The sequence below is a fragment of the Triturus cristatus genome, chromosome 11 (assembly GCF_964204655.1).
Source record: "Triturus cristatus chromosome 11, aTriCri1.1, whole genome shotgun sequence".
Classification (NCBI taxonomy): domain Eukaryota; kingdom Metazoa; phylum Chordata; class Amphibia; order Caudata; family Salamandridae; genus Triturus; species Triturus cristatus.
In genome coordinates this window covers 438,311,909-438,324,062 of record NC_140594.1, presented here as the reverse complement: position 1 = coordinate 438,324,062, position 12,154 = coordinate 438,311,909, and the positions used below count along the sequence as shown (strand labels likewise).

General features: G+C 44.3%; 1 protein-coding gene across 2 annotated transcripts in view; it reads right to left on the bottom strand.

Annotated features, from left to right (window-relative positions):
• Positions 1-1,162: 1,162 nt before the first annotated feature.
• Positions 1,163-12,154, bottom strand: part of RASSF2 (Ras association domain family member 2) — a 198,517-nt gene continuing 187,525 nt past the window's right edge. The window contains exons 11-12 of one of the 2 annotated variants that reach the window (XM_085636373.1): positions 9,424-9,521; positions 1,163-8,790 (exon numbers count right to left, since the gene is read on the bottom strand). In XM_085636373.1, the coding sequence (XP_085492499.1) occupies positions 8,721-8,790; positions 9,424-9,521 (168 nt within the window). In that variant the 3' untranslated portion in view covers positions 1,163-8,720. The remainder of the gene's footprint in view (positions 8,791-9,423; positions 9,522-12,154) is intronic. The other variant, XM_085636374.1, reaches the window with a different exon arrangement.

Below are 12,154 nucleotides of genomic sequence, written 5' to 3'. Positions count from 1 at the left end.
ACTGTCCTTGGAGCCAGGTAAGGTCCAGGCTTTGGGCAATGAGCCAATAATGTTGTCTACGGGTGTGCATGCCGAGAGGGGCTCGGGAGCAGCTGCTTAAAAGGAAGTGCGTGATCGGTGTGGGTGTGGGCACTGGGGAGCTCAAGGCAGTCGTTAAAGGTGAGAAACGTGAGGCAGGTATGAGGTTGGTAGGTGGCAGTGAGATGACAGTGGTTGGGGAAAAGTCACAAGGTAAGAGTGAGAAAAAGGATGAGCTGGAGAGCAAAGAGCTTAAGATAAAGAGATCACCATATATGGAGGTTACAAAGCCATTAGGGGCTCATCTTATGTTGGCCACAAAGGAGCTGATTTGGAAATGGGAGTATCTAATCTACTCCATAGAGAAGTGCGTTCCAAAGCGGGCTCGAAGGAGGAGGAATATGAGCTGGCAAAGTGGCCAAAGGTACCACTCATGATTGAGAATTGGGCCACAACATTTTTAATCTATGTCAGCGTTTACTGTGAAAAGTATCCGGAACGTTGCTAGGCCCATGTGTAAGTGTATGAATGTGATCCAGAAAGCTCAAAGCAAGGGGTGGATATGCCTGGGCTCAGTACGACAAGTAATTTAGGGCGCGCTTGGCATTGGACCCAGGTGAAATCGGGGGGGGGGGGGGGGGGGGGGACTAGATTCAGACCTTGGCAGAACACCACGAGGGCAGCAACCTCCCACAGCCCTAATAGCATACATGGCACAAACAAAAAACAGGAAGGGGTTTGGGTGAAGGAGGTATTTCTGGTATGTCTTTGACCTCTAATACTGAAAATAGCTTAACAGTGGACTCTGTAGAGTGAATGGCACCTTCACTGCGATGGTAATGAATGGGACAAGGACGGAAGAAGAGGAAGTAATGTATGCTATATTAGTAATTATCCAATGACTCTCAGTTATATTGCAAAAGTAGCACTGCTTAAGGATACATCCATCCATAGAACAAGCCTTATATCTTTAGAGCAACTGAATGTTAAAATAACTCAGTGCTAAAACAAGACACATATAAACGTGTGCTTGTTCTTCTCGTCAAATAACCAAAGAATACAATAAGTACTGTTCTGTCTCATCTGCAACAATCACTGCTAAATTTAACTCTGAATAAAAATAAACGCAGTCTCACAAAATGGGTTGAAATTGTGCTTGCAAAGTGCTTTATTCAATAAAATGTATGTGCTTCAGAGCGTGCACCAAAACGGATACACAAATATGGGGTTTTATGTGTCATATTCAAACAATGGTCACATTAGACTTCAGAGGGAAAGCGATATTTCAAAAATACCTTTAAAAACAAACGCTAATGGAAATCTGTGCACAGCTGGGTACCTTTGAAACCTGTGCATGAGTCATGTATGTTATAAGCAAAGAGGTTAAAAATAAAATGTACTGAACACTTCTGATAGGAGTACACGAGGAGCAAATTCAGCTCAAGTACTTCCGCAGCCCGTTTATTTGAGATTAGAAGCTCGGAGGTGCCCTTTCTATGGCTACAATAGAGTTTTTGCAGAATGCATGGACATCAGACTTTACCCTTTAAAAAAGGTTAAACGAAGAAGCCAGGAAAGTTATCTTTACGCTGGTTTATGTGCCTAAATACACGAGCTCTCCTATTACAAATGTACTGGAACTTGCCCTACTCAGGCCCTCATGAAATACATGTGGTAATCTGATTCAGAGGCAAATAAGAGTTGCTCCTAAATCGGTATTAAAAGACTTAAGCAAATATCGCTTAGACCTAGCTGGTTTTCCTGCAAAATATTTCCAGGCACAACCAGGCAAAATGAGTGCAGAAAAAAACTTCATACTGGGAGGTTTGCATTTGCAACGGTGGAAAATAAGTTATCACATTATCCTCCATCAAACTTGGATTGGGGAGTAGATATCACAGTAGGGAAAACCCAACCCTGCGGTGTCACTATTTCCCTGGGATTACCATTGGTCTTATAATGAGGGCTAGGGTTGTGGTACTGAAGTTGTGACGTAAGGCACTTTTCATTAAAGAACCACAGACCCAAGATTGCATCCCTACACGTCGCATTATTGTGCAGATCGCTGCGTACGGACTTCCTTGGCTCCACCGAATACCACAACGTTGTCATGTACCGCGAGGGAATGGAATGTGAGTGCTGTAATTGGAAGTGTCCAAAGTGCAAGAATGCCAACATCACCACTTTTTGCTTACCCTTAAGTAAAGTATTTATCCCCATATACAAACAGAGTCAGAGACCCTCGAAGGTATCATAAAACAGGATCTATGTTAATTCACCCGCGCACTCATCCTAAAAAATGATCTTGACTGAGGCATGCCTTTTCTGCTTACAACCATGGAGGTCTGCATTAGGTTTGCTGGCATGTACATATTCCCTTTGTGATAGATAGAATTCCCATGGATTTTGTAACAGTCTACAACTCAGAGCATGCACCCAGCAACAAACGCCTTAGAAGGTTGCAATGGGCAGTACCAAAGCATGAGAAGAACAAACGAGGAGAAAATTCTCATATCCTTTGTTTTTCAACACAGTACGTAAAGGGAGAAGGCAAAAGGAATTTTCTACTAGAGTGCGACCATTGGAAAAAAAACAGACAATAGAATTTCGATTTAAACAAACATAAGCACAGAACCTTTGAGGCAAATGGGAAGACCAGGTTACAGCCTCCCTTCAATGGAAAACAGGAACAAATATCTTTTCAGCGACAAAGTTCATTCAGTAGTTTGCGCCACAATGAAAATGTTTCTCCTAAGCAACTAAAACAGAGAAATGAGAAGGGAGGTCTTCAGTCTTTGACCCTTAACTTGTGAACTACTTCAAATTCAGGAAACATCGGAGTACGTGGCTTGTGTCTTAATAAATTAGGTTTGGTTACTGGAATCTTACTTTGCGCCAAAGATTCTACTTGTGATGGTATGCATTATAAATAAATAAAAATAAAATACGTTTATTTTGAGCAGGTGCCATCCTAGGAAAGCTTTTGCTACGGGTGTCTTAGTTTGCTTCTCTGGCAGAAGGTAATTCTTACAACAACCTCTCCAGTAACTTGCTCTTATGAGGTGTTGCATTGGATTAGCTCTTAATAACATACTTGAAGTCTATTCTAACTTAAGATCAGTTAATGTGAATAGAGCCTAAAAGATCAGCATCCATAAGAAGGTGATGGAAGACCAACACCTTGCTGTGCCATATACAGTTCTCGGGGAAGGTTCACAACTGCACTTTAAGACTTAACTCTGTCCTCCAGGTAAGATTATGAATGCCAAGAAGTACATCTTCTGCTTGGACGAAGGTTCGGCGAGTTTATGTTCTTGATTGTTTCTGGGCTGCCTTCCATGTTCTTCTTTTTTTCCTATCTCCAGGAGAATGGAGACTAGGATTTAAACTTTGTATCCAAGGTGCTATCTTAGGTTTCCCTGGTTTGATTCTCTTGTGTTGATTTGCATTGAAGCCTCATATGTGTTCACAGTATTTTTGTCTCCTGAAGTGTTTTTGCAATGTTTTTTGGTCCGGTAGGTGGCACTGTCTAGGTACAGCCTGATATAACGAGTATTGGCATAGCCAATAGGTCTCGCCTCAGGGACCGAATACGTTTCTAGCCATGCAACAGTTGATGTTGTTGCACCAAGGATATTGTGCTGCATAACTAAATACTTATAAGGTCCCAAAAGCTAGACCTATTGGCTATGCTAATGCTTGTTGGGGATTGAGGCTAATTTTTCATCAATAGACTTTGGCCAAGAACAAGTGAGAGAAAGACAACAGGAGGAAGAGAAATGTAAATAAACATTGACAACGGGAGAAAGAAGGGATGACCAGGATCCGACAAGAGTCCGATAAAAGGAAAAGTGTAGGGTGGTGGCAGGAAAAGGCATTAGGTGAAATCAAGATTAGTGTTCAGTATCCGCCAGCAGTAGACTCCTCAGACAAAGTTCAGACCTCTTCACCTCAGTAGTGTAGCAAGAATGCCACGGGCCCTGGTGCGAACAAGGAAAATTGCCCTTTTGTCAGTTGTAGCGGTAGTAAAACACAACAATTATCAGGCTTCAATAGGCCACTCGGGGCTCTGGTGCCACTGCACCTGCTACACCTGGTAGCTACACCTCTGCTTCACCTAGATTTTTTGCACTGCTTCGTAATTCATTTGTCCCAAAATTTCACAAACATCCATTACCCACTGAAGCCACCTGTGCATCCATAACGTTCTTGCTATTGAATGAATGTCTTATCACTTTGGATTTGCACTGTGGCAGTGAAGCATACTTGTGCAATTCAGATTGAAATGTGGAAATGGTAACACAACTTCACCACATTCCATGGCATTGAATGACTGACAGTATTTTTTGAGGGACTGCCTAGCCAATAGTAACTCTTTGATTTATTAATCATGCACTAATGAAATGACTACTAGAAAGCAACAGGGGAAGCAGAGGGAGGGGACGCGATCAACTCCTATGAAACTACCAAAAGTTATTTGTGGGGCTTGAACATGCCTTCCATGAACGAAAGATACGACGAGGAGGTCATGGAGGCATTTACAGAGCTGGAGAGCGAAAAGTTGTTGAACAGGCAGACAGGATCAGCGACCCCAGTGCAAAGGATCATGGGAAAACAAAATGGCCCTGGTGTTTCTCTCAAATGGCTGCAAGCCTTTTCTGATTGGGCCTCATCACGTAGTTATAAATGGATGGCAGTTCCATCATCAAGTGCGAAAGGCAAATAAGCAGAATATTTTTTCTTTGAATATGTATGGATTGAGAGCCAGGATGGGGGAAAAGCTGCTTTCTGGCATGTCTCCCTTTGAAGATTCAAGTAATAGTTGTTTAGGAAACGAGTTCCCATGCGGGGTCTGCTTAGCTTAATTTCTGGCAGCTTTCTCTTGATGGCTTGTTTCCGATGGGTTGCCGCAGACCTACAACAGTTGTGTTTTTCCCTAGAAACTTCCCTGTTTATAGCTCACTGGGGCACACAAAGCAGACTCCCACCCACTCTAACCAGCCCGTTCATTCTGCAGAGTATTTTTGAAACAGTTTATAAAATTATACGATCCGCGTGCATTCAAGTAGGTCTAAATGAGATATAAAGAACACATTCACGCTTTCTGTCTAATAAGTCTATAATAGCCTCTCTGCAGGAGATCATCTTCCTCGCACTTTTTGCCCCAAAGGAAAGTCCAAAAAACATGGAGACACATAGCCATTTCAGCACAAGAAACTGAATGGTGAAGTCCTCAACTGCACACCCAGTTACAACAAGCATTGGCAGAAAGTGATCGCGTCAAAGAAATCACTGAAAGTCCCCATGCCTAAATAAAACAAGCACGCACTCGCGATCTAAATGGCAGCTTCCTGTTTGCTGTGTGGAAACTGCTGCTACATCGATAAAGATCTCGGCGCAGCTCAACATCGTGTGATTCTGGGCATATCAAAGAAATCACTGAAAGTCCCCATGCCTAAATAAAACAATCCCTCCACGTTTTGCCCCTATAAAACCCAAAGGAAAGTCCAAAAAACATGGAGACACATAGCCATTTCAGCACAAGAAACTGAATGGTTAAGTCCTCTCAACTGCACACCCAGTTACAACAAGCATTAGCCGAAAGTGTAAGTGATCGCGTCAAAGAAATCACTGAAAGTCCCTGTGCCTAAATAAAACAAGCGCGCACTCGCGCTGCAAGTTTAAAATAGCATTGGCCGAAAGTGATCGCGTCAAGAGGCGGAGCGAGGTGTGAGCGCGCTGGTGCGCGCACGCTTGTGTGCGTAATAGCAAGCTGGTGGCCAGCAAAAGCCTTTGATAGCACTTGAAAAACCAACTTACTAAATGTCTCGCCAGACCAGCGCATGCGCTGTCTGTAGCTAAACCTAAAAGGCACCAGGAAATGGAAGTGGGCACTGGAAGTAATGGCCCATTTATTTATGAGTAGTTTTAGTGATTCCTGGGGCCATCTTCCTTGTCCACCACTGTGGTCTTGCCTTCCGACCGGAGTGGTTTGCTCGGTAACTGCTGGTGGGGATTTGGATGTTGACCATTTTTTATTGCTTCGCCAAAGAACAACGGGGAGTGTTTAGAAAAGGCATTAAAAAAATTAAAAGAAGCCTGTCTTAGAGGTACATTACCTTAGAGTACAGAATGGGTGAGGAAGATGGCACCGGGAGTAATGGAAATGACAAATTAGACTTTGGACCATCTTTTTAATAGCAGCTTACAGTCCTCACTAAGTGGCACATTGTGACCCACGGTTTTAGAAGAGACAGATCTGCAAACGAAAGTAAATAACCTTTGATCACAATGTTACTGTTAACTGTCAAGGCTCAAAGGCAACACTGAAATAACAATTGTATCACCTACTTCAAGCACCAATTATGAGGAATGGTCCGAAAAATAAAAGAAAAAGCGAACACTCAAGACCCTGGGAGTGTCTATTAAAAAAAAGTTGCTGTGCTTGTACCTACCTATGACGCCATCAAGGAGAGCCAATATCTACGTGGCTTACCTTCAAACAAAATACCTCGAATGTCCACCTTAGTTGTAAGCTCACGGCAGAGCAAACCAGTTCTCTAAGAGACTGATGGGAAAGAAAATCCATGCCACATTTTTTGAATGCAAGATACATATGCCCCACCACACAGCAGTAGGGGCAACCTTCTTGTAAATACTACTAAATATATATTCAGAGATCAGACAATATTTCACAGTAGTTGCTAAATTCTGCATTGTAAATGTTTTGTACGGAATCCAACAACATAATCGATCCCTGGATGAACGTCATGGGGCATGCGTTCTCCAAGCGGTACTCCCACATTCGAAAAAGTACATTGATCTTCGAAAACCTTGCTAACGGGCTGGAGCAAGTTTGTGGAAGCCATACATAATTTCTGCAAAACAAAAAATTGCAAATGAAGGAATTAATCTTGTCATCTGTGTTTAAAAAAAAAAAACATTTTGTAAGAAACTGGCTGCATTTTCATTAAGGCTGTACCAGCTGAGTTGAGCCAAGTTTGTAAGTTACAAAATCTGTGGACTTTCACCAAAGTTTTCAACCCCCAAAAAAATTGTTGAGGCATTTTTCGTCTAATTTTTTTTGTTGCATTATAATTCGAGTGCTATTCTCCAGCAAAAAGTGTGTGAGGGGGGTTTAACATTTAATCACAGCTGGAATGTTATCACTCAACACCTGTCCTCGGCGCATGGAATGTACTTGAATTTCACAGCATTTTGTTCGAGGAGCCAAATGTGTTTCTCTACATAGTCGAATGCGTTCTTACAGTCTCAGGGTCACTACAACACCTGAAACCACAAAACTTTACAAGAAAATCTTATCGCTATCTTTCCAGCGAGACTTGCTTGGAGATGCCGCTCTTTTACATTTTGCTTTTTGGAAGCAACTGCCCGTCCTTTACAGTTCTATTGTTTTTGCGGGGCTCATGAATGCATAAACCATCCTTTGATGCCATGGTATTTGGAATAATCTGACAGTGCATGTCCCAGCAGATAGTGCACTATAGCATTTGTTTTACTGCCTTTGGGAAGGTGAAGTAGGGATGAGCTCAAACCACCTGCTCACTCATATAATATTTGACTTATGTAACATCCTGGTGTACAATACACACACAATGCCCTCAAAAAAGAGTTAAACTTTTCAGGTCTTTTTTCACATCAAAAATAACACTTTAAATGTTGCATTTAATTTGATTCAGGGTTGAGTTTATAAGCACATTAGGCAAGAAGGAATTCCCGCAGGTAAGAGGAACGTGCAAGTTGGTAATGGTGAATATTACCACATAGCGCCCTGCACCGGAGGGCTATCCCAGTCTATCACTTGGTAAATAGTCCGTCCGGCCGGCAGGGCTGGAACACATTGTAACGTCAAGGAGTTAAAGTCTCTCATATTGAGCTATTGTGCATGTGAATACTGTTGTGACCCCGCGCTCCCGTCAGCATTTGGACAGAAAGCTGCTGGAAGCGTAGGAAAACCCTCCACCCCAGCAACAGATGCAAAAATGTTTAGGTGAAATCTGCACGTGGGCATTAGGGCAGAGCTAGAAGTCTTTTTTTTTTTAAAGCCTCAGATCTTTATCAATTTCTCTATTTCTGCTAACGTTGGGCAGTGCCTCCATGTTGGAAGTCAATTTCAACAGCTCCGCAAGCTTTTGAACGCAAAGACTGACACAAAGTTAGTGGTGGCCTGTAAAACTGTTCCAACGGTCCATCTGCTCTACAGGACAAGCATAGCTGGGGCAGATGTGACTTAAGCCCAGGCCTATCATGGGCCTGACCCCAGCACCACCTACCACACTGAACTGCTTCACCCCGGTCACTGAACTGATGCACATATGAGACTCTTCCCCGCCTCACAGCTGCATTTCAGGGGGGGGGCGAGAGACACTGCCTGGAATGTGGAACACCCGGAACTCCATAAAATAAATATCCTGTGGCCCGCTTCAGCCAGCAGTGCACCCACGGCTTGGAAGGGGCAAGTTCTCAACTTGCTTCAGTCTGCAGAGACCACACAGTTTTCCTGTTGCATATCAGGAGTCAGAGAAAAGCTGAAATGCTGCCGTCCCACACAACCAGCGGCCATGTCAAGTCACTGCTTTTTCTTCTTTGTTCACTGTGCTTTGTGGCTGTTTCCAGGAAAACAAGTGCATAGACTCTTGCAGCTTTCTCCAGGCGCTGGAGGAGCCCAGGGTAAAGTGGTGCTACATGCTTGTGGGGAAGTCTGCAATTTCCTGCAACCGCTGCTCAATGGTCAGTCGCAGGATGGAGTACCTGCAGAGAGAAACGAAGACATTCAAGGACTGGTACAAGACGCCGGCTTCAGATCATATCCCAGTAGCAACAAATAGTGCAAAACAAGTTGGTAGTGCGAGACTGGTACATGGCGGCAATCATTTCAGCAGAATATGTTATCAGCCATCTAACGGATCTCAGAAACAATTTGTACAGAATGAGTTGGCAACAGTGCTTAATTTGAGCCGGCACTTAATTGCCTGAACATGCCCTTATGACAGCTGATAGATGGAGGCGTTGTTTGTGTAATTTAAAAATGAGCCGAAAAACAGTTTTTCATACAATATACATTAACAACTAAGACCTGCTACCTAAGCGTTCTTAAAGCATTGGCGGCCTCGAACAGCCTGAATTGCCACACTTCAGTGTGATGTTTAGAACAGTGGCAATGTGTGGTGCGAACTGCAGTGGCCTCCTGACGAGGGCTCCGGCACTTAGTTACAAATTAAGCACTGGTTGGCATCTTGAGAAAGGGACTGGTAATATGAATTTGTGACGGTATGGTAAGGAGGTCCAATATGTGAAGGGAAAGCATATAGAAAAATCCTAAAAAACATTAAATCAGGAAAATGGATTTGCGCTGTTAGTGCATTTTTACTGGTAGTAACTTACTTTCGGACAAGCTTTGTCACCTCCCGGTCTTCCTCTTCCTTCAGCTTCTGAATAAAGCTGGACAATACTGGCATCTCAAATTTAATGTACTGTGCCACCTGCATCAGAAATATAAAAAGAAAATACAGTTTTCAGCCTTGTGAACTTTGTTTCTGGTTAAAATAACTCAGTATGATGAGCACAAGCGGAAGGCAACAGCCTACATAGCAACTCCACATACAATCCTTCCTAATGTCAGGAAATATCACTCTGTTGCACATTATTAACTCCTACTATTTTAGAACAATCAGAAAAAACTCAGATTATTGTCTTCGGTGTGTGTATCTTTGTATACACATGTAGGTGGAGCCCCCAAACCATTCTGCAGAGCTTTACCAGTCTTAGGGTCACAAGGATTATGTTATCTTTTCCACTTTGATGGGACAGTGCTTTTACCATCTCGCATTTTCTGTTCTTTGGTTCTGGCAGTGGCGGTGCGTCCATTGGGGGCGTTGGGGCGTTGCCCCACTAAGCTGGAACAGCCCCACGCCCCAATGGATGCACCGCCACAGCAGCTTCTGTCACTGTGGTTGAATAAAAAAAATTCGCAGCCGAGCATCGTCGCAGTCTGTGCCTGGGTCGGTGTGGGGGCGGGGCTGGGCTGCTGCTGACGTCACGTGGATAGCGGTGCGCAGCAGTCCAGCAGACAGTACAGTGGTGGGCAATGCGCATGTCATGTTTTGGGCTCTATTCTGGGATCCTGGCCCGAACATGCGCAGATGTGTGTGTGTGGCACTTGAAACTTTTGACTACTACACGACGTGACTGGGACCCGAGGGTGCTTCTCCTAACGCAGGCCCCCGGGTCTCATTATGGGCAGGGACTAACCCTGCTCTTAAGCCAATCCTGGCGCTGCTGGCACAGTGGCGCTGGTAATACAGCGCCAGGATTGGCTGAGTTTATTCACCGCGGTCCTGCAGCAGTTGGAGTGAGTCATGGTGCGCCGTGCGTATGGTATGGCCAATCACACTGCGGCAATGTGAAGCCATGCAGTAGTGATTGGCCATTCCAGTCTCTACGCTGTTCGGCGCACCACGTCACCGCGCCAGTGCCTGTTGTTGCCTGCCACACGAGACGGAGACGACACGACCACGAGGTGCGAGGCGAGGACTGAGAGTCACGGTCACCATCAGAGACAGACAGAGTCAGACGACGAGCAGAGACGAGGTACACACAGTCAGTGCCGGAACCAGCAGCGAGTCAGTCAGTTTTTGACTCTAGTATGTATCACGACGACTATGATTGTGGAGGCTTAAGTTTTTGTATTTTTTATGTAATGTGTTGTTCGTGTAGCCCTTTCGACTGAGGCCCAGTCCCTGACCTGACCCTTTACATAAGAACCCCTCCTCACTTGCACTTACCACCAGGCCATGAGGCCAGCACTATTCACGTCACGCCTTGTTGTGCGGAGTTGCGGACAGCCCCGAGCACCTTTGCCGCTTTGCGCAGTTACTATATTGCGCAGTAACATCTTTTACACGAAGGCATTCATGTGGGAATTGTGTGCCTTCTTATTAATTGAAAAACAAGGATTGTAAATGAAATTTTTGAAAATGGCTGGCTGAACCCAGAGGTTTCCTCACTTCACTCATGGTCAGCGCTGGACAGCGGTCAAATTGCATCCAAATGCCCCGCTAAATTGATATTTTTGTGTGCAGGTTTTTTCTTCCTCATATTGAAAAGTTGATGTATGGAGCGCGCGGGAGTGTGCCAAAGCTCCATGGCGCTGAAAAGGGTATTTATTTGTCAACCAGTTTTTCCTTCCTCTGGGTCGGGGGGGCTGGGAGCGACTGAGTATGTGTGTCTCAGTCTGAGACACATCAGTGCTGAAACCAATCTTGGCATTTCCGCGGGAGCCCCTATAATCACGGGTTGCAACTTGTCATGATTCTATAGTATTACAAATGGAAAGAAATTGGCAGGGGAGGTGTATGCAGTGATCTTAAAAAATATATAGATGCCACAGGCGATAAATGCATTAGCCGTATTTGAAAATCATGGAAACTCGCCCGTTAAGAAATGCACGTACTTTGCCGGAAACTTGACAGCTCTTGTGCCAAGCAGCTATAAATAAGTCAGAAGGGTTTTTTTTAGTCGGCGAATTTGCCTCCTCGTGTTTATGTTTCGTAAACGTATCACTTTTAATCAGTTTTTTTTAATTGCCACGAGGGAGTGGGTCCCTCCCCCCTTAAAATAGTCTGGTCCCGGTCCGTCTAGTGATGGTGCCCCGAGAGGGGTATTTTATTTCTCGTGATGTGGACGTACATGCTCACTGCGGCCTCGTGGTCTGTTTGACGTATGCTGCCCACAGCTCAGCTTCCAATCAGAACATGATGTGCACAAGGCCGCGGTTCGCACACAGGCGAGGCCAAGCCACGAGCTACTGAGACGACTTTAAAAACTGCAAATATATATGAACTTTCCTTCGCTTTGCTGCGTTCAAAGAGTAATTAAAATAACAGCATCCTACATGTTATTGTTATTATTTTAAATATGAATTGCCTCTTGCGTTTGGCTATGTGTGTCACACAATGCATGTGTGATGGAAATCCTTAGTTTCTGGCATGTAAGGGGGGTGCGTTGCAGCACATTTCATGATTTCACCGTAGAGATAAAAAAGGATGTAGAAAGGAATGGTGAAGGGGGGGCAAAAGAAGAGACAGGGGAGAGAAAAGAGCGTATGAAGTGCAAA